Genomic DNA, 23,630 nt, shown 5'->3' with positions numbered 1-23,630 from the left:
TTGGTCCAATTCTTATGAAAATTGGCTCAGATGATCTTTGGACTGACCCGCACAGAAATGACTGAACAGAATTTTTTTATTAATCTTTGTTCAAAAGTTATGGTGTCGCAAACTTAACGAGGTCGACCCAAAATTGGTTCAGAGGCTGTATCTCAGCCAAAGTTTGATCAATCGAAACTGAAATTGGTACGCTTTATCAGAAGCATGATCTAAGGGTCCATGCCAAAGTTGGGAACAGCGCCACCAACAGGTCATGAGATATGAAAAATGGCTATTTTGGCCAATAACTTTTGAACAGTTTGTCAGAAAAGCATAAACATGGTATATTTGGATTCCTTGTGTCATGCCGAATCCGTGGATACCGATAGCCAGGATTGGATGTACCACGTGTCTACCATTTTGAATTTTGTCATAATTTGCAATAACTTTTAAAATATTTGTCATATCTTCACAAAGTTTAGTATGGATCATCAACAACATGTCTTGAATGTACATGAGAAGGTTGAACAGAGCCACCTAGTGTTCCAGAGATATAAGTTTTTTTGCAAAAACGCTTTTAACTTTTGAAAACATTGTTCAAATTTTGATTTCTTTATGTCATTATAGTCCTTGGCTCATGACGATTCCGACGATATCACATTTGTCATTTTCCAACAATGTGACTGTCCACCATATTGGAGCATATGAAAATTTTTTTTTTTTTGCTTCTCCTCCTTCAAATTTTGCTCAATTTAGCCCAAAATGTGATCAGATGATCTTTGGATCAAGCCGCATAGAATTGACTGAACAGAGTTTTGATATTCGCTAATGTTCCCGAAATATTCTTCTTCAAATTCGACCTTGCCTGTATTTGTAGCCTTATGCTAGTTAGCTTAGCATGCTAATTGGTTAGCATGCTAACCAGATGCCATTTTTTCTAATGTGGCTCTTCAGCTATCAGGCTAACCATAAGCTACATTAGCATTAAGTTTGCTTAGCATGCTAATCTCGTTAACATGCTTTTGTGTGCTTATTCTTACACTGAAGCCTCTCCTCTGCAGCCGCCTCAGCGTCCTCTGAGTGGCGCAAGCTGCTAAACTCATGCCACGAGCCCTGAATCATTCCGGTCGTGGGTTTGAATCCTGTCTGGCACATGCCCAGACCGCAAGAGGTATTGTGGCCTTAAGTGGTGAAAAAGGTGCTTCTGTTCCAGACATGGTGTCTATATATGTGAATGAACTCAATAAATACATGCAGCAAATTTATATAAAATTCTTCATTTTGAGTTGCTTCTCACTTGAACTATGGACCTTCTGCATCTTGGCATCTTGGCACAATTTTCCAGTGGTGCGATGGGATGAGTGACAGGTATCTTACCCAAAAATAGTGGGTTCGGGCCCTGTGTGGGACAACTTTAAAATTGTGTATAAAGTTGTCATTTCAATTCCTTTATTATCTGGATAAGAGCTGTACTAATCTTTCTTTCTCTGAGATTAGAAATAAGTGTGTTTTTTCTACATTCTGTGTTAGTTCTCATCAGAACTTCTGTTCATTTTGATTTCATCCTATCTGTACTTCTGAACCTATATGTTCTTTATGTACATTCTATTTATGCTTTTTTTGCTCTTCTGGCTCTGCATTGCGTTACAATTGCAGCTTGCAGCCATATTAATTATTGTTGCTTTTATTGTTATTAATACTAATAATAATTTGATGCATTTTAATCATTTAATTTATTTGAATATTGTATTGTATAATATTAATATTGTGTGTGTGTGTGTGTGTGTGTGTCTATGTATGTGTGTTCATATATATATATATATTTGTAAGGGTGCGACTAAAAATTTTCCTCGTGTCCGCTGCCTCTCCGCGAACGAAGCGCTTGTTCTCCTTTGTCGGAACTCACACTCATGGTTGGATCATATCGTGGTCTAAACCAATCAGAGACAGAGATAGGGCGGGTCTTTGCCTCTGATTGGCTGTGGTAGGCCTACACTGCTCCGTGCTGTGTGATTGAAATTGCGACCTGGGTACTAGAGAATCAGTTACGGCAATCAGCATCAGCAAAAGAAACCCAAGAAAACAGACGACGAACAATGAAAAGAAATAGACCCATAGAGTTTTTTCTTTAAGAAAAGTAGGCCTGTTCCCCCAACACTCTCCCCGATAGGGATGGGTATCGAAACCCGGTATTAAACTTCAGAAAGGCCGCTGTATCCATCAGCTCGGACGTGATCGGTTCTGATGTAGGTAACTTACTGGAGAAATTAAGAAAATACACATATTATTACTATAAAGACGTTATTTAAAAAAAGAATTTATCTCGCGAGCCTTTTCTGTATAATAATATTTCACCATTTTTGCTATTCGCAGTCCAAGAGAGAAAGATAGAGTGATCTCTCACGCAAATCCACAGCGCGCACAACACAACATTATACTTTAGGTCTGTGATATTAGTCTGATTTTATTTTAGATTTCGGCTTCCAAAGATTATAAAAAAAAATATTGAGGTAAAACCATTAAAAACTACAGCCACATTCGGTCTTGCGCAGCTTCCTTCCCTTCGCAGCAGTGCGCTGTCATTTCTCCCTAAAAATCAAACGTAACGACAGACTCAGGTCAGTGATTGTTGTAAAATGCAGTCCAGCTACTGTTGCTAAATTGCGGGACGCGTTTAATAATAAAAAGAGCTATTAAAAGCACAAAAGTCTGCACAAGAGATGCTGTTCCCAATGTGATGCGCACTCCGAAACAGACCGTAACGAGACAAGCAATTTATACTTTGGGTTTCATGTGTGTGTCTAAACTATCAAATGTATTACAAAAAATATGTAAAAATTACCGGCTTGGATTCACAGCTCTTGAATGAATAACTTCAGCTTTAATAAGCATTATCTATGATAAAATATGCAGTGTTATTTTACATTTGATTACTTTATTAGATTTCTTTTTAGACCATACTTGAACAGTATTGTTAGTAGACCTTCCTGAAATTAAAGCACTGTGTAGGCCTATATAATGTGCATCTTTGTTTAATTGTTTATCTTTGTTTAATATATATATATATACATTAATTGGATTAATGAGAAATTGAACAGGTGTTCCTAATAATCTTTTAGGTGAGTGTATATATGTGTGTGTGTGTGTGTGTGTGTGTGTGTGTGTGTGTGTGTATATGTGTGTGTGTGTATATATATATATATTAGAGATGCGCGGTTGGCGGTTATAGCCACGGATAAACCGCGGATTGGACAGATGACGTGACGGGAAAAAATATTTTAATTAAATTCGGGCAGGTGGCGGGCAGTTTCTAGTCTCGCGGCTGTCATCAGCAGCGCCTTGTATCAGCGGATGGCGGGCGGGTGCAGTTTTGAAAATTGGTCAAAAACGTTGGTGCGGATGGATGGTGGACGGATGATGAGTTTTGTGATGCGGTTGCGGATGAAATAATAGCCCATCTGCGCATCTCTAATATATATATATATATATATATATATATATATATATATATATATATATACAGGTCCTTCTCAAAAATTAGCATATTGTGATAAAGTTCATTATTTTCCATAATGTAATGATAAAAATTCAACTTTAATATATTTTAGATTCATTGCACACCAACTGAAATATTTCAGGTCTTTTATTGTTTTAATACTGATGATTTTGGCATACAGCTCATGAAAACCCAAAATTCCTGTCTCAAAAAATTAGCATATCATGAAAAGGGTCTCTAAACAAGCTATTAACCTAATCATCTGAATCAACTAATTAACTCTAAACACCTGCAAAAGATTCTTGAGGCTTTTAAAAACTCCCAGCCTGTTTCATTACTCAAAACTGCAATCATGGGTAAGACTGGCGACCTGACTGCTGTCCAGAAGGCCATCATTGACACCCTCAAGCAAAAGGGTAAGACAGAAAGAAATTTCTGAACAAATAGGCTGTTCCCAGAGTACTGTATCAAGGCACCTCAGTGGGAAGTCTGTGGGAAGGAAAAAGTGTGGCAAAAAAACGCTGCACAACGAGAAGAGGTGACCGGACCCTGAGGAAGTTTGTGGAGAAGGACCGATAACAAGACCTTGGGGGACCTGCGGAAGCAGTGGACTGAGTCTGGAGTAGAAACATCCAGAGCCACCGTGCACAGGCGTGTGCAGGAAATGGGCTACAGGTGACGCATTCCCCAGGTCAAGCCACTTTTGAACCAGAAACAGCGGCAGAAGCGCCTGACCTGGGCTACAGAGAAGCAGCACTGGACTGTTTCTCAGTTTTGCATGTCATTCGGAAATCAAGGTGCCAGAGTCTGGAGGAAGACTGGGGAGAAGGAAATGCCAAAATGCCTGAAGTCCAGTGTCAAGTACCCACAGTCAGTGATGGTCTGGGGTGCCATTTCAACTGCTGGTGTTGGTCCAGTGTGTTTTATCAAGGGCAGGGTCAATGCCGCTAGCTATCAGGAGATTTTGGAGCACTTCATGCTTCCATCTGCTGAAAAGCTTTATGGAGATGAAGATTTCATTTTTCAGCACGACCTGGCACCTGCTCAAAGTGCCAAAACCACTGGTAAATGGTTTACGGACCATGGTATTACTGTGCTCAATTGGCCTGCCAACTCTCCTGACCTGAACCCCATAGAGAATCTGTGGGATATTGTGAAGAGAAAGTTGAGAGACGCAAGACCCGACACTCTGGATGAGCTTAAGTCCGCTATCGAAGCATCCTGGGCCTCCATAACACCTCAGCAGTGCCACAGGCTGATTGCCTCCATGCCACGCCGCATTGAAGCAGTCATTTCTGCAAAAGGATTCCCGACCAAGTATTGACTATTGAGTGCATAACTGAACATAATTATTTGAAGGTTGACTTTTTTTTTGTATTAAAAACACTTCTTTTATTGGTCGGATGAAATATGCTAATTTTTTGAGACAGGAATTTTGGGTTTTCATGAGCTGTATGCCAAAATCATCAGTATTAAAACAATAAAACACCTGAAATATTTCAGTTGGTGTGAAATGAATCTAAAATATATGAAAGTTTAATTTTTATCATTACATTATGGAAAATAATGAACTTTATCACAATATGCTAATTTTTTGAGAAGGACCTGTATATATATATATATATATATATATATATATATATATATATATGTATATATAGGGGTGTAACGATACCGTTCAGTACGAGGCTTTCGGTTCGGTACGCATTACAAACCAAACGATTTGTAGGACCAATTTTACTGCCGGTGGGGCATGGGGCAGCTTTTTCTGGTGACTGTCCCTGTGTCCACTGCTTCTGTCGAGCAGACACTCTCAGCCCTAAAGCCAATTAAAACTTATGCCAGAAATACGACGGGACAGACTTGACTTTCAGCATTAGCCTCGATGGTGATAGAAAAGGTCGTAGGGACTGAAACGCACAGATAACCTGTACAACCTCTGTTTAAGTCTTTTAAGTCTTTTTGAGGAAAGAAATTAGGATGGATTTTGTGTATAAAATAATCAGTAGTTTTGGTGAGTATAATGCTTTTTTTGCCCCCAGGCTTCCTTTGGTGAATATAAGATTTTCTTCCTAATTTTTCTTGGAAATTTACGATTGAAACGTTTTGAAGGGATTTTTTTTTTCAAACATTCATACTTTTGTAACGTCTGACAAGGGACTGTTATAACCCTTGAAGCACATGACAAGGGAGGCTCCGTTTCTGAACTTATAATCGGAACGCAAGAACCACTCTGTACACTAACACACAAGCCGAACTCACTCGCGCGTTTCTCTCTCATTGACTACTCTAAAATAGATCCAAGTTTCATTTCTATAGTATTGTCCCTTGAGAAGATATACTAAAATGTTTGCTGAAATTTGAGGGGTGTACTCACTTTCGTGAGATACTGTATATGCTGCTAAGAATAATAATAAATAATAATTTATAAATCAAGGAAATTTCTCTGGCATTTCTTTCTTTTTGCTGTATTGTAAACGTTCCAAACCGTGACCCCACTGTGTCATTTTGAACCGAACCGGGAATTTTGTAAACCGTTACACTCCACATATATATATATATATATATATATATATATATATATATATATATATATATATATATATATATATATATATATATATATGGGGTGTAATTTAGAATCATAGTTTCGTAAATACTTTTTTTACATTATTATTATTATAAAAATAATGAATAGGCCTAATAATAATATTTTTCCATTGGTGGTATTATTTATAATAATTATAATTAATAATAATGGCAAATAAAAAATGATAATTATGAATATAAAAACTATTTATGATACTGATGATGGTAATATTAATAATAATAACAATGTTGTTATTGACATTCATTTTAATTATTACTAATTAATAATAAAACTACCAAATAATAGTAATAATGGTAAAAATAAATAATTAAAAATGATGATGGTCACCCAGACAAGTAGGAATCTGTTACAGTCTCAAATAATACTGCCAGTGCCATGTTTAATTTAACACAATGATAACAAGCATTGATGGATAGTTTTACAGTCTGTTCAACTTATCATAATGTGTATGTGGTTGTGAATAGTCAGTCTATGAAGGTGTCTAGACTCGGATGTTGAATGTTGTTTACCTGACCGCCACACTCTGTCTGAAAGCATTAAAATAATCTGACCAAAAGACTATACTTTATTAGCATTTATTTTACAGTCCATTTTCCTCCACCATTTGCTGCAGATACAAGTGATTTTTCTCAGTTATGATTACACAAGACAGAGACGGGGCATTATGGGATGGGTTCAGTGTTCCAGAGGTTAGTGTAGAGTGAATTGTATTGTGTTGATGGAATGTGCCTGAATCGATGTGCCAAGTTTGCGGTGCAATATCAGAAGAAGGGGATTTCCATATAACTGAGGATATTTAAATATGGACCATTTTATTTGAGGAACAAAAATGTGCTGAACAGCAAATTCGCTGGTTCTGTTAAAATGAATTATAATATTTACTTTATAGTGTTATAGTGTCACGTAGTGCCAAATTAGTTTTTAAGAGTGTCTTCAGACTTGCAGTCGGGTTCAATTGGTTCGTTCACCCAAAAAAAAAGCATACAAAAGATGGTATTTTGACCAGCTGAGAACTCGTGAAGAGCTTTTAAGATGTGTAAAGGAGTCAAACCAGCAGCAGGAAGGAATCCCTCCGCCACACACATTAATGAAGATATGCTGTGAAGAGACGTGGTTCTGACTCCTGTGACGGGCAAAATTGTGAATATGATGAGAAAAAAACAGGTATGCTTGAACATTCTGTCCTTTTTAGGGTCTCATCTTCTTACATCATGTCCTGTTTTTGGTTCATTTAGATGCTTTTGGTCCTTGTAGCATTCGTATTTCAGTCAAACCTCACCAAAGTTTGCTTGTAAGCGAACCGAGACACATCTTTTCAGCGGTTCGGATGGCAGCGTTCACACTTATTCAGATGAACCGCACAGAGCAAACACACCAGGTTTCATTTTAATCGAACCAAACATGCCAAGTGTGAACACCCTAAGAATCTTTTATCAAAATGCAACAACTTTCTCCTGAAACTATTTCTTTTTATCTGTTAATGTAGCACAGTCAGTATGTGCAATCAAATCCTGCACACATTAGGTACTGCATAGTATTCCATTACACTAATTTCAGATTCACCAACCACATTCTTTTGTGTGTTCATTCAAAAAGACATAACAAAACTACACTAATAGTATCAGTTGTCGTCCATTTCAGTTGGATACATTTTGCCAGATTTTCTTGGTTTAGTATGATGATACACTACAGTTTAAAGTTTGGGGTTGGTAAGATTTTTTTAAATGTTTTCAAAAGAAGTCTCTTATGCTCACCAAGGCTGTGTTTATTTGATCAAAAATGCTGTAAAAATCATAACATTGTTATTTAAAATATGTTCTATTTTAATGTAATTAATTCCTGAGATGATTTTCAGCATCAGTGTCACATGATACTTCAGAAATCATTCTAATATGCTTATTATTATCAATGTTGAAAACAGTTGGGCTGCTTCATATTTTTGTGAAAACGTGATTCTTTGAATTATAGAAAGTTCAAATGAAACAGCATTTATTTGTTATAGAAATCTTTTGTAAAATTATGAAAGTCTTTACTGACAAAAAAAACTGACCCTAAACCTTTGAACGATAATGTATATGTATATTATTCATATAATGGGGGCTAATATTTTTATGATTTAATATCATTAATGCTTCCTGAAATGTAATGTGGTGATTTCCGAAAAAGTGAGAGACAGAGAACTGAAAGTGAATGTCACATGACACACATGACTCATATGGTAGTTAATGAATGAATGTCACATGATGGGAGGCCATCAGTGGAGACGCTTTAACGGTCTTAAACACTCTGATATCTAAAGCCTATACAAATATACACATTTGTGAACTTTAAATGCGTTGTTCACCCAAATTGAAAATTAGTCGTCATCTACTTATTTATAGTCTCTTTAAATAGGTCTTTTAATGTGTCATTTTTTGACTTGTTTATAATGTGCACTAGTCATTACTCATAATGTGTATAAATGTTTTTTTATGTCCCATCCTGACATTTTTGGTCACATTGCTGTCACTAGGATGTGACTGTTTGTTTTCGTGACACAAAAAACTGTGAATTTCCTTCTTCCTTTTTTGTTTACTCTGCTCGTGATCCATCACGAAACTATGTCCTAATGCTGCTCTTTATTTCGTCTCTCTCAGGCAGCACCTTTTCAACGGCCCATCAGACATGATCACGGATTTGTTTCCCAACGGCATCAGCGACTTCGACTTCGACTTCCCCACCCTGGATCTCTCTCGGAACGGAGACCTCTCTCAGGTAAGGCCCTGTTGTTGGGATGTTGGTGTATCTCAAAGGCTTTGATCCTCCTTGTGTTGCGTTCACAACTGATGAAATGGCGTCTAGACGGGATGAAGACTCTGTTTGTCATCTCACAAAGACTCGTTATTGATGAGTGGATATTGTTACGTGGCTATTTGAGAATTAAATATTTGTAGTATCTTTTCTTTTTTGTTGTCTTTTTTGTGTTTGAGTGGATTAGACTGGCAAAAACATTTTTTGCTACTAAATAACGTTTTTCAGCTTCTGTAAAACAATCATGATTATGATTATTACCATAAGCAAGCATATCTATTTTGGTCAAAATTGAGATCACGATTATTTCACATAAAAAAGAAAACTTGTCTTTTTAACAGTTGATTTCCTTTAAAGCGAAAATGGATTTCATGAAATGAAATTTTTTATTTTAAGAAGTTCTTTGAGGTTAATTTATAACATTGATAAAATATTTTGCACAAAAAAAACTAATGTATTAACTAACTATTATTTTCAATCCTCATTCTGGCGGCTCCTTTAAGGCTTGTCAGGAAACAGCCACTGTTATGATTATCCAACATCATTGCATAGGAAACAGTATCAACGCCCACTCGCTTTTGCATGCGAGAAAATGTTTTGAAAATGTTATCCATATAAAACCGTCATTTACAGACAATGCATTATAAAATCGTTTACTTGCAGTTGTGATGCAGCTGCTGTCAGATCCAATCCAGCTGCCTGCTTAATTTTTCAACAAAATGTTTCTTTGCGAACTCTGCCTCGTTTACAAAAAAATTGCGCAAAACAAACATAGAAATACAGGCTGATGGTCGACCTGCTGGGCATTGCTGCCTGATGCACCTCCACCCGTGCCTTTTGTGCAGGTGTGGTCCACCTCTTTGGGCATAAAACGGGTCATCAGCTGGGGACCACCAGTCATGGATGTTTCGCTCCTTTAACCCCAGTACATCTCCTGGTGGCGGAGCGATGGCAGGGATCACTCCCTGCCACCCCCTGCGGATGCCCTAGGTGTTACTTGGCCCCCATCCCCTATGCTTCCTCCTTAGCCACAGCCAAAAGCTGCCCCTCTCTGCCTCCCCTGCCAGTTCTTTAATGGCTTTTCGACACCCTGCTCCTGTACATCCCATTTCGCGGGGCAGGCGAACCGCTGAGGACCCAACGAAGTCCACATTCATTCACTCTTCCATTTGTCCTGTTGTCGACAGATTCTAGTGCGTGGAGTATGTCAGAAACTGAACGCACATCTGTATACTATATCAAGTGTAGACAGTGTCTATTATTATAATGGGTTCTATTTGCTTTTGATACGACGCTCACATCCAGTGTAGGCAAATGTCAGCCGTTAAGCAACTGACCTTTTCAGACCTTACTGTACATGAATTTTGATCTTCCAGAACTTCTGATTGAGGCTCTATATGATTAAATCATATTTATATTTAAATATTACTTATTTTTGAAATAGAGTTCTTTGGATTATTGGACTGGTCCTAATTTAACTCTTTTCCACAAATTGAACATGTAATTAAAAATATTAAGTATTAATAACATAAATAAATAACACAGTATTTTCTTAGTCTTATTAAGTGCAAACAATGGTGCACGTGCAACCATAATCAAAGTACTCTCTCAGTATTCAGAGAGCAAACATAGGCCAGAGCCACAACTACACAGTCCAGAGATAGGTATGATATTGGGAGACATGCTATTGTTTGCAGCCTAATTTGCGCTTATCAGGGAGCTCGAGTTTTATTTTCACTTTCAAATTTGTGATTGCGCCTACTCCATAGTGGAGGGGCTGTATTCTACAAGATAAGGGGCCGTTCACACAGAACTCGTTTTTGCTTTATAAAACGCGAGACGCTGCCAGTTGAATGGGGAAAAAACGCAAGGTCTTGAGACAAGTTGAACTGATTTTAACTTGAGCACCGCGTTTTTAGAATGCTGTCATGCGCGAGACGCTGCAAAAGATGTAAGAAGCGAGTGCAACGTTATATCCATCCGTCTAGCGTGTGTTTACATAGAAAGACAATGGAAAAGTAGCGCATTTGAATGGAAAAACGCATTCTGTGTAAACCGCCCCTAAGACATTTATCAGACTTTTTTGCGCAACGAATCCTCTGCCATCGTCACACGATCAGTGTGCAACTCATGCTGGATGAGCAGAGTAGATGTTTACAATAGTTTGTTGGTTACAATGGTTTTTATTTTGATAAAAACAGCAAAACGACTTTTCACTCAACAAGAAATCTCGTCACACCCCTGGTATTTGCCCATGTGACATCACAGATTCCGCAATATCAAAACGAGCCATTAAATGCTTTGTTTATAGTGAGTTTTTTAAGTAATGAAACAGGCAGGATGTTTTAATGATACAAGGAAGTCTTGTGGCTCGTTTCCACCGAGCGGTACAGTACAGTGCGATTCGGGACAGTAAACTTGGACTTGCGGGACTTGCGTTTCCACTGCCAACTGAACCCTTACTTGATAGGCGTGGTGTGTGCCGGAAAGAAGTGATCGACGTCATTCTCACGGTATTGTGTTTCAACTGTATATTAAAAATGGCGCCTCTTGTGTTGTCATTCCCCTTGTAGCACACGCAAGTGATGATTCTTTGTCAACCAATCAACGTTCTGCATTAAGTCTAGCTCCACCCTTTAGTACTGGACTACTGTGCTAGGCTCCCAAAAAAGTGGTACGGTACAGTTTGGTATTTTGGTACCATTCACAAATTCTGACTATCAAAACGGAAATAATTGCGTACTGTTCTGTGTCGTACAGCTCGGTGGAAACAAGCCATTATATGTCAAAAGATCAAGGCAAATTTGATTTCTCATGTCATGACCCCTTGAAATGCATAGTTATTTGGACAGATGAAAAATATATGATAAATGCAATATAAAATGCAACTAACCATATTATCAAGTTTACAAAATAAATAAACGTATAAGTGAGTTGCACTCTATGGTACTTTGTCATAAATTCATCCGTCTCTTGAACAGGTTGCATGAAATCCCTGTGTTTTTTAATGATTGCAATATTTTTTTAATGGATCACCTCTAAAGAACCATGTTTTGAAAGTGTAAGAGTGTAGAATGAGAAACTTTAACCCCAAATAATCATTTCAGCAAAAAGGAGCTCTTCATGTAAATATTTTTCTAAATATAAAACAGGTTTTTGAACAGGTTTTTCCCGATTGCCATGCTTCATTCTTTCACTTTCATTTCTATGAAGCAAAAAAATTTTAAAATAAAAAAGGTGCCTCCCAAACAGGACCATAAGTCTGTTAAAAAACACATGATTAATTTCATGTTGTGACACCTTATTCCCATGACATTTGGACCTGAGTCCTGCCACCTATGAGTGGAACATAATGGGAATTAAATCTGGATCCACCCCTCGACAAGTGTTCTGGCAGCACTGTAGCGCTGTAATCGCCTCGCACTTTGACACTGCAACAGAATTGCTCAAGCAGGGGTTTCAGGTTCCCGCCTCGCCGTAGCTAAGTTTACTTGAGTGTTTGTAACAGGAACATTACCTCAGCGACTAAATAATATAGAACCTATTTCAGGCTCAATGGGTTCAATGGGGGGTGGAGACAAAAATAAAGCTATATTAAGGCATATCGTCATCTGTTTTAGAGAAAAACACTCAAGTGAAGAATTCAGACTTGATGAAAAAGCTAAAACAAAAATATTCATTGAATTATATTTATTAAATATTATATTAAACTTGACAAATATTGTTTGAAATATTTTATCAATAAAAAATATATATTGTACATTTTTATTAGTTATTATTATATTATTTTGACTATATTTTAATCATATATATCAGGTATTCTTAACCCTGGTCCTCGAGGGCCACTGACCTGCAGAGTTTAGCTCTAACCCTAAATCAAACACACCTGAGCCAGCTAATTAAGGCTTTCAGGATTACTGGAAAGCTACAGGCAGGTGAGTTTGATCAAGGTTGGACCTAAACTCTGCAGGACAGTGGCCCTCAAAGACCAGGGTTGAGAATGCCTGATATATATATATATATATATATATATATATATACTTTTATATCATACAGTATATCAATATTAAATATTAATTTTAAATCATATATATATATATATATATATATATATATATATATATATATATATATATATATATATATAGCGTAAATGGCTTTAAATAAAAAGAAAATTGTAACAAACAGTTAAAACAAAAAAATCCAAGTAATAAATCCAAATACCCGAATTTAATGATTTTGTGAGTTTAATCAGCGATGCTAAGGTCATAAAAATAAAAAGCACATTTTATTGGTGTCAAAAACTACCTTCTGGCTAACGTCAGGGTTTCGGTTTAGTTCAGTTCCTTTTAACATGTCTGAGTGATTCAGACTCAGGAAAGGTGTATGGTGAGTAAGACCTCCTCTGTTGTGGTTAGTGCCATGCTATCCTTCAAGAGATCGCAGTCATGGTGCCCAACGTCTTCTAGGGAAGACTCCATTACACTGACACTAGGAAAATAGACCTCATGAGGTCATGATAATACAGTGCTGTCTAATATCCCCATATTGTGTGTGCATATCTAGTTCTGCAGGCTCCATCTGTAAATAAACTTTCAAAAGCTGTAAGCTTGTTCAGGATGTAGTTCCTCATCATGTGACGCTCTCTCAGGATTTCCTCTTTTTGTTTAGATACCAGTTGTTGTTTACAGGATGTACGACCGTACAATCAAAATAAAGTCAGAGCAACCAGCTGTGGGTGGGAGGCTAGAAGATTTGTGGTCTATTTAAGATGCACAGGTTTGGTGATGATGGGTTCTAGTTTTCCAACAACTGAGGAGTGAGGTTGACTTGTTTATCCATCTATTTAATTCTCTCTCTCTCTCTCTCTCTCTCTCTCTCTCTCTCTCTCTCTCTCTCTCTCTCTCTCTCTCTCTCTCTCTCTCTCTCTCACTTTCTCTCTCTGTCTCACTTTCTCTTTTATATATATATATATATATATATATATATAATATATACTGTGTGTGTGTCTGTTAATTTATCAATGTATAAATTCTATAATTTATAAATTGCATATATGCTGCATCATGTTTTGTTGTCTTTTTCTTCAACATTATGATATTTAGGCTATACATATTGGATATTTATAATCTAAAAAGATTTTAGGCTGCATGTTATTCTGGACAATGGATGTGTCTATCTATTTGAAGTTATGGGTTTGGTGGCATTAATTTACTCTTATCCATGTTTCTTTGTAATTTTTAATATTTAAACCACATTGACATTAGGTAGGGGATGTGAATGATCACGCAGCAATCTCCCATGAACACTTTCTTTTTTTCTTCTTCTTTCTGTTGGTCGTCACCTGTCACGTGTACTGTAGTCATGCACCTGCCCTGAGCTTGTTGATAAGTGTGCAGCTGTGCAAAAGCACAGGGTTCTCCTGAACCCAGCCTAGATCATGAAGAGACTGTGGATAAACTACAAAGTGCACTGATTCTGTAAATGGCACGCTCATGCATGCACCTGCATTTATAAATAATAAGAAATTTAGTCATGAATCCAAGTGCATTACAAATGCAAAATAGTGATTATTATTTCTGTTAGTTGTTGTTTTTTCTTGCACAGCTCTGCATTTCGCTTCGAACTGGCTAATAAGGTTAAAGTGCCTGTTTCTTGAGTGGAAGCATTCCTCTTTGTTTTTTTTTAGTTTTGATGGGCATGTAAGAAGTCACAGTGTTTTACAAGCTAATGGAAAAGAGATCTTACCTGAACACGAGAATGTGAAACCACAGGCCGACCACAAAGCTCACAGACCTACATGCATTTGCGTACTCCTGTCCCAGGCACGTTTTGTAGTGCATGCATCATCATCCTTGTCGTCATCTCTGGGAGTGTCTTTTGAAAGCCTTTTCTTCTCGCAAACTACTTAAAGCATTTGAACAGAGATTCATTTAAATGTTTGAGGAGGTTGCCAAAACCTTATTGCCATAAGTGGACTTTAGAGGAAATGTACAGTCGTTAATTTAGCCTACACCATTTAGACTTAACTGTAAGTCTTTTTCCTATATACATCTTCCAAGGAAGGATGATTTATCTGTTTGTTATCTTCCTCACTGCATCTCTTTCATTTAGTGTCAATCACAATTTTACACACTTCCCAGCCTTGCATTGGCCACTGTATAAAAAAGCATACATTTTACAAAATACAAATAATATATTTTTTAACATACATTATGTATTTTTTTTAAATATATGTGTCTATGTTATATATTTTTTTAATTTTATCATTTAATTAAATTCAATAATTTGTTTTATATTTAACATATAAATAATATATATGAGCATGCGGTCCATATGAGCTGCGAATGCTCTGCATACCCAAGCCATTCGTGGATTCGCTAATTAGTATTAACACTGTACCATTTGAGGTGTACCATAAAGCTTACATGATAAAATGTTAGTAATACGTATGTAACTCTCAGTCAAATGACGGTAATTTTCTTCATATCTGTCACTCACTAATAGTCCTGGGTAAGCGGATCCACAACAGCTTTGGCGCCTTCTCTCTGTTATGTATCGTCATCACTGTCTCACGTTCTCATTGGTTTGCTGGTATATGGGGGATTTCATGCGCTGGTAAAGCTGCCCACGGATCGTTCGCCCAAGCAGTGCTAGTGCGGCCAGATCACGATCAACGAAAATCACATTGTATTTGATACAAAACCAGATAGACTAAATAAAATGGAAAAAAGTCATAACTGAAACTATTTTCATAGTATTTTATTTTCTCCATAGGAATATTATTTTTTACCAAAACTTATAAACTGTTAAAGATAGACCTACTGAAAGCAGACCTGTAACTATCTGAGGTTGTTAATCGATAGTCTATGCATTTATTAAAGTCATAAATTTGCATTATTTCAACTTGTTTTTTAAAAGAATAATTATATTTTTATTATACTTATATTTATTCTAATGATATTTTTGACTTATATTTTATTTATAATAAGCTACTAATATTTATTATATTATATGTATTTTTAATTCTTAAAAAAAACCACTTCTGGCAGACATTTAAATTGATGGTGCCATGGTTTCTTATTTGCCGTCTCTGATTTAGATTAGTGTGTCCTCGGCTGATGCGCCGTAGCGTTTAAAAGTGAAGTATGTAGTTTCAGCCACATTAGTGCCTTACTAGAGGAATTACAAAAATACAGCATATTTTGCAAACGCCCCTCAACACAACACAACAGGTGTTACGAGTGCTTGTTAAGCCATCAACAGGTAAGTGTAGGCTACTTTCAATAAATGGTCAAATATATTAGGAAACTTTTAGCTGTGTTGCCATGTGTCATGAGAGTAAGCAACTGAGCAGCTAACACTCTGTCTAGAGTTTTTATGTATTTTATACATTAACCCTCTGGTGCTGTTCGGTCATTTTTGACAGAAAAAAATTACTTTTTTCTTTTCTTTTTTAACTTCATCGGAATGATATGAAACTTGGTAAAGGTTTTTTGGCAAGAAAAAAAAAGCTTGAACATGATTTGAAAAGGTTAAATGGTCATGAAAAAAATATTCACACTTGTGCTCCTCGCGGTCAAAAATGGAAATTAATTGAATTTAGTGGAAACGTTTGGTACGCGAAAATCTTACTGAAATCTCATTCTTTGAGATATCAAGGTCAAATTTGGAACACAACTTGTTTAGATTTATGGCTTTTATTTTCTTACCGTTTTAGAGTAAAACATGTTTTTGAAAATATATATTTCATATGCAATTTTTAATTTTCTTAAATGTTTTCTTTATAGAATTAAAAGTTAATTCTTTCACTTTTTTAAGTTCCCTTTTTTAAACTTTTTTCACTTCAGCAATAATTTGCCACATATCGTCTTTGAAAAGAGATCAAAAGTCTGTGCTCTAAAGCATTCAAGATTTATGAGAGTTTAAGTTGGAAATTTCATTGTCAGGTCTATGCTCAAAAAGTGAATAAATGGATTATAACTACAGCATAAATATAATGTAGTACCATAAAATCCCCTAAAAATACAAATTATTAAATAAAAAACAATATCAAACTAAAATATTTTAAATACATTAAATACTATAAAATACATTCATTTCATTGAAATAAAAAAGTAATTTGTGACTACCAGACAGACAGCACCAGAGGGTTATTTTAATCGTTTTTTTTATTAATTTTAACAAAATATTTCTTATTTGTGACAGTTTTGTGTTAAATTTTGCTTTTGAAACATCATTCTAACCACAATAAATTGTAAGTTCATAATACCTAATGCTCTAACATAAGTTCATACTGTCAAATAATGGCACATCTTTCTCATACCTCCCCCTTAATGGAAGGATATTAACTGTACTGAAAGTTAATAATCAGTGAGTCATATTTACTGAAATCTCCGTAATACGGACTCACAGCCCATCCGTGTCTATTCACAATAATGACACCACATCAAGGCGCCGTTCTGTCGTCGTGGCTACCAATCACTGGCTACTTTCCACAAGACATCGATTTCTATTACGAGCCATCGCGGGACTCCAAACTGATTAGGCCCGCTCAGATGGCCTGATGTTTTGTTTTTTTCCCCGTAAGAAACCAAAGCAGGTGTTTATTCCAGTCTGATGCGTTTTTTGGTAAACCAGCCAATTGGATATGAATTCATTTAGCATCTATGGTGCATTTAAAAGCAGTCCTAAAAATATGACTTTGTTAACTGGTCGGCTTCGACGCGAAACGTATCGGCCTGATTGTTTTCCATTCATAACACAAAAGGGCACAGCCTGAAATAAATGCGCTCAGCTGGGAGCCACTAAACATAATAATCATTAAATAATGATCTGCCAGCGTTAAACAGATCCAGTGCAGCCGCCACAGCGCTCTGGAGAACCGTAGCGCTGCACTGTTTACACTACGAATGCGGTTGAGTTACACCATGTACTGTAAAGAGGGCCTGACTGCCAGTAACTCTAGTCACTTACCAACAAAAGCATCATTTCCTGAAAGCTCCTCCCCTCCCCTCCCCCTCGCTCAGCTCCCCTCCCCTCTCAACCACCTTTAGCATTGAGGAACTAAACCACAATCAATATGAGTAAAACCTCCATGCACATACCTGTCACTCCTCTTTTACTAGGAAGGGCACAGGGGTCTCTCTAGAGCCTTGAAACGTACCTGTTGTGCCAGTAAGAGAGTTGTTATTCTTTCCGCCCATCTGACTTTGGGAATGTTGCAGCTGTGAGTGTGCCGGTTCTTTCTCCAGCACATGGAAAGGATCTGTTGTTTCCAGGAGGTGAATGATAGTGACTGGACTCATGTCACTCATGCAGTTTTGGACTAAGTTTTACGCACAGCTGGGACGTCCTCCGCCTAAGGTAGAGCACGTAAATATGTTCAGTATGATCCTTGTTAGCATTTTGATCACTTTTATCAGAAATGTATGATGTTGCAGGGTGAGAAAGTCAGGTTTTATTGCCTGAGGAAAGACGTTGGCTAGTGCTCTACTTTCTTCCTTCAGATTATTTCCTTGAAAGGATTAGAAAATTATTTCCTCCTCACTTTTTTTTTGTAAACATCTGAACATCGATCTGCCGCTGGGCTGTAAACTATAAACTATAACATCATTTTGTCATTTTTAATGATGGGTGCTTATTGCCTGCATTTGTTTGCAGTCATCTTGACAGCATGACAAACAATAACAATTTATGTTTTCCAGCCTTGCCAATATATTTATCTATATAATGCATTTTTCTCAATAACATACCTTTTATTATTTACTTTTATTATTATATTTTTATTGATTTATTTTGAGATTTTCTTTATTTTAATTGTATAATTACATTTGTATAACCTAATCTTTATATATATATATATATATTACATCATAATAATAATAATAATAATATAAAATATATTTTAAACATAACCATTAACTAATTTTAGTATGTACTTTCTATCCTTATAATATTATGTATTTTTATCTAAATTATGTATAATTCATATATTTTACAAATAATAATGAGAGTTTCTAGATTGGTCTTTTGCATTCAATTTTGTGTTTAGAGCATCATCATTCTGATTACAATGATAGTAACACTACGCATGACAAACACGACTGCTGGTTTCCAGTAAGAGGTGAACGCAGGTGATTTCTTGGATTTGGCTAAAATTTGTATTATCGCTCTTTCTTTTTTCTTATTCTTTTGTTTGCATTAGTCTTTGCACTAGTTTTGAAATCTCATTGCTGTTAAAAAGCATTAATGATTGCGTCAATCTCAGGAAGTGGACGAACCACAGCAAAAGATTTTGAAATTTGACATGATTTTTGCACTTTTTTTTGTAGTGCACACGGATGCCTCAGTTGTGGAATGAATCTTAGATGAGAATGTACTGTGTTGCATGAATTTGTACTGGAGGGCACTTCCCTTTATTCTGGTCATCATGAACCGTCTGATTATCAAAGATGTTTGGAGCTCTATTTTGGGCCTGTGGCAGGGCGACACTCGTGTTTTACGGGAACAGTGTGATGTAAAATGCTGTTAAGGCACATTGAGCCTTCGCTTCCCAAACCGACGACCTGCAGCGCTGCATGACATGAACCACATCTCCCTTTTGTACACTCTTCTTTCTTGCACCTTATTTTTTGTTATGGTTTACTTCATTCAGTTGTTTTGTCCGTTCTTTAGCTTGTCCGTTCTTTTATTTGTTTGTTTTGTTTGAACGTTCTTTTTTTAATTTGTCTGTTTTCGCTTTCTTTAGTTTTGCATATGGTCATTTGTTCTTTTGTTTGTCCATTCTTTTTTTCGGTCATCTGTTCTTTCTTACTTTTCTTGTTCGTTTCCATTGCTTGTTAGTTCTTTCGTTTGTTCGACCAATCTTTTGGTTGTTTGTCTGCTCTTTCATTTATTGGTTTGTCTTTCTTTCATTCTTTCTATCTCTCTCCCCTTCTCTTTCCTTTCCTTCTTTCTTGTAGTTAATTCATTCTTTAATTCGCCATTTTATTTGTTCACTCTTGTCTTTTTTTAGGCCATTTGCCCTTTCTTCTTTCCGTTTGCCTGGTATTTCTTTCCAATTGCATGCTTTCTTTCTTGCGGTCATTTGTCTTCTTTCTTTCTTTCTTTAATTTTCTCCTGTCCTTTTTTTTCTTATCTATTTCCTTGATCTTTATCTCCCTTCTAACTAAATGAAATAAATAGGACATAAAACGCATCAGGAAGCTTGATGTGATAATCTGGCAGTGATGCTTTAGGCTCGTTTGCAGTTTTCCCGTCAGTGCTTGTTGGAAAGGTTCAGTAAGTGTCATGCTGTGGTGTAACCTGACACATTGTCGTAATAATGAGGCTTTATTACAGTATGGGAGTGTCAGAAGATGTTTCTGTGTATTTTCTCCCTCTTGTAAACACCAGCTTTACTCATCTTACACACGAGTGCGACCACCAGCTTGTCTTGCAGGTGCATCTTTTTCCTTATATTTCATACAGGAAACATTTGCGCAGGCTTACAGTAAATGATGCATTTCTGGTGGTCCCCACAGTCGAGTACTGCCAGCTCATCTCTACCGGGTTTGTCTACATTTCCCCCCTGGTAATGTTTTTCAAACAGAAGAGAAATGTTTTTCTCTTCTACTGTAAATCACTGGCTGACCGGTTATTTTTTGTCGTTTTCGTGTCATTTCCAGCTTTTGGTTGTTAAATGTTATGCTGACAATGCATGGTGGTTCCTGCTGAATGGAAAAAAGGCTTTTGGAAACTCTACCATTTTTGCGCAGCTCGCCCCAACCCAAACAGACAATTCAGCATGCTTCAAAGAAGCCATGGTTTTACAGAGCACCACAACCAAAAACCAAACCGAACTGAAATTATCCATTTACAAGGCTGGAAAGTGTTGAAGCGTTGTAGGATTTTTCTTGACTGCAAGTTACGGAGTTCAGGTTAGCCTGCCCTGTGGACGAAAACCGTTGCTGTGTGAACGGAACCGGACTGGACAACTAGTTAACCATCACGTCACATAGTGCAAGAGAGCAGCTCTACGCGTGCCTACCGTCTTTTGCGAGTTTCCATGTGTGGTTTCGGTAACTTATCTGAAGGTTTTAGATCTTGGCACTGTTCTCCACCGGAGCGGCTCTCGTCAGTTTTGTTTTCTACGCGTGGATTTGACGGATGAACTCGTCAAAAGTGAATACATCTTTGATATTACTTTGGTCACTGTAGCTAATATGGTTACTGGTAAGAGAATACAGGCTTGACTCCCGTTGCACATTCATTCAGACAGTTGCAGTGTGAACGGAACATTTCATACCTGTAAGTAAATGCGGTTGTCAATCCCAAAAAATTGCTGTGTGACCGTAGCCTATGATTGATTGACTATGAAGTATTTAACAACAAAAGCCTCATTTAATTGGCCACTGGCTGTTAGACCGCACTGTTTTGCATAATGCAAATGGCATCATAAGGATATAACAGTATGTGTTTTCCTTCATGGAAATGTTTTACTACATGGCATCACTGATCAAGGTTTAATGTACAAAGACTCGACTTAAGCATGCTAAAATTTGTTGTTGATTATTTGAACTACCGATTAGTTGTTACAGCTCTACATAAGTATAATGAAAGATCAAAGAAGCCACAGAACAATGATGGATTTCACTGGGACAATGAAAGTGACCTTCAAACCTTAAGGGTTGAACTGTTACTGTTTATGTACATGCTGTTTTACCTCGTGATCATGTGAAAGGACTGGATTTAGTCTGGCAAAGATCCATCCTCTCGCTCAGAAACAAAAGAAAGTCTTATTCAGCTGATGTAAGTGGTGGGTGGAAGGAATTCCTTCATCTACAGTACATATTCTGTGTGAACGTTACTTTTACATTTGTCATATGTATTTTAAACGGTTAAACGTTTCTCATTTCTTGGTTTCCTTCTCATTTATTAGTTTCAGCATTTTAGTTTTTGCTGTTAAATTTAGCTGTTACTGTTTTTGAAGTCAAATTTAACTATTAACACAGCATTCATCAATCCAATGCCACTCTGTCATCCTGAAGCAGGGGAATCCCTGTTTGCTGGCTCAGCAGTGGAGAAAGGGAGTGGAGAGAGGAGGTGGCCTGTCCTTCCAGGAAGTCTCGCCTTGTTCCTTGTGGTTGCCCGAGAATGTACAAAGTCAAATTCTGCTGTTGCCAGTTGCTTAGCAATATCAAAAGTCATTTTGCTTAGAGAAACGAGAACAGTTTTATATTTGTTTGTTTTTTTTGTTCTCTCATTGGGGAAAAAAAGTTCACTTCTGGGATGTCTTTGTTCCATTTGTCAGTGCTATGAAAACGTGTCCTCAAAAGATCAAAGGAAGCATAAAATACGTTACAACATGATTCTTATAGCAAATGACGACCCTAGCCTTTTGATCAGTTTAAATGGGTAGGTTGTGACCTCAGGTTTCAGAATCCCCCACTGATGTTTCTGTTAGCGCTTTCTGAAGTGCCGTCACTACTGAATTGATCGTTTCCTGGGTTTTCAGTGGAAGTAGAGCAGAGATAGTCTAGATCAGGTCCCTGGTGGAATGTTGCAATTCTATATATGGGCATAAATGTGTTTTTGTCCGTTGTCAAGTCATTCTGTCTTCCACAAGCATCCTTCCCATCACAATGAAATCAATGAGCAACATCATTTGAATGCGGAAAGACGACTTTGCCTGGAGACTGAAACACTGTTGCTTAAACAGTCAACTTATGATGTGAACTTACTAAAAGCTGGTTGACACTGTTACAGTAAATGTAAATTTTGTTCTTTGATTTTTTTTTTTAAATAGTAATGAATGAATAGTAAATAAGATCATAGATAAAAAAAGAAGCAATGCGTGATGGTCGAGGTTTCCATTCTCAGTTTTATGTCAATGCTTTTAATCGGTTCATTATCTCCATAATCAAGTTTAGAGGAAGTACAATGACTTTGAATTCATGGTTTCTGACAGAACTTCTGAAAGAGCATGCAATCAAGCTCAGATGTTCTCACGAAACTGCCATGACCCAACTAAAATCACATACAACATGCACACCTTCCATATTACACCAAAGTCACGTTTCCCAGCATCTCTGAAATGCACACTAGCAGTGATTTTACACAAAGAATACGGGTATCTAAAGTATCAATACAATATTGTGAATAAAAAGCATTGTGATATACTGTAAGACTGCATCAGGTCAATCCTGAATTTCAACGTATTTTAGATTATAAACAGCTTATTTTGGTGTTTGACTCACTTTTCTTCTTGACATTTAGAATATGTTCCCAATACTGAAATGGATTGAATTCCGCGGCTCCTGGCCACCCTCCAGTTCCTAGTTGTTTACCATTCGCTGGTTTTCCTCGAACAGTGAAGGGTTCTTGGAAAATCTTGGCTGTATGGAGAGCGTCTCAGGCCCCTTCAGATCCCTCACACATTCCACTAGCTTGCAACACCAATTTTACTACAAAAGCCTCTGATTAGCTGAGTGCATTGTCCTTTAAACCAAATCCAGATTATAATGCTGTAGTGTAGCCTCCGACTACCATCTCTGCACTTCATCTGCTTAATACACTGTGTTAATTAGATTGTGGGTTCAGTGGTTTAAGGTCTATTTAGTGTGAATACATTTCCCAGCCATCTTTAACCCTGATCTGAAGCATATGGTTCTTTATGTCGAATCCGGATAATTTGTGCATTTTAAACTCCAGCATTTGTTTTGAATGTTCCGCAATCTCCATCACATTCAGACCTAGTATTAACGTGTTTCA

At 36.9% G+C, this 23,630-nt stretch overlaps 1 protein-coding gene across 3 annotated transcripts in view; it reads left to right on the top strand.

The window, feature by feature from the left end:
- The window catches only part of sbno2b (strawberry notch homolog 2b), a 47,920-nt gene that overhangs the window by 11,249 nt on the left and 13,041 nt on the right, over positions 1-23,630 (top strand). For 2 of the 3 annotated variants that reach the window (XM_077226405.1, XM_077226406.1), the window contains exon 4: positions 8,723-8,840. In XM_077226405.1, coding sequence (XP_077082520.1) covers positions 8,723-8,840 — 118 coding nt within the window. Of the gene's footprint in view, positions 1-8,722; positions 8,841-17,946; positions 18,243-23,630 lie in introns of those variants that run through there. The other variant, XM_077226407.1, reaches the window with a different exon arrangement.

This window comes from Siphateles boraxobius, unplaced genomic scaffold (assembly GCF_051911475.1).
Source record: "Siphateles boraxobius isolate OS27281-9 unplaced genomic scaffold, OSU_SipBor_1 13, whole genome shotgun sequence".
NCBI classification, from domain to species: Eukaryota; Metazoa; Chordata; class Actinopteri; order Cypriniformes; family Leuciscidae; genus Siphateles; species Siphateles boraxobius.
The sequence above is the reverse complement of the archived record's forward strand: the minus strand, read 5'-3'. Positions and strand labels throughout refer to the sequence as shown.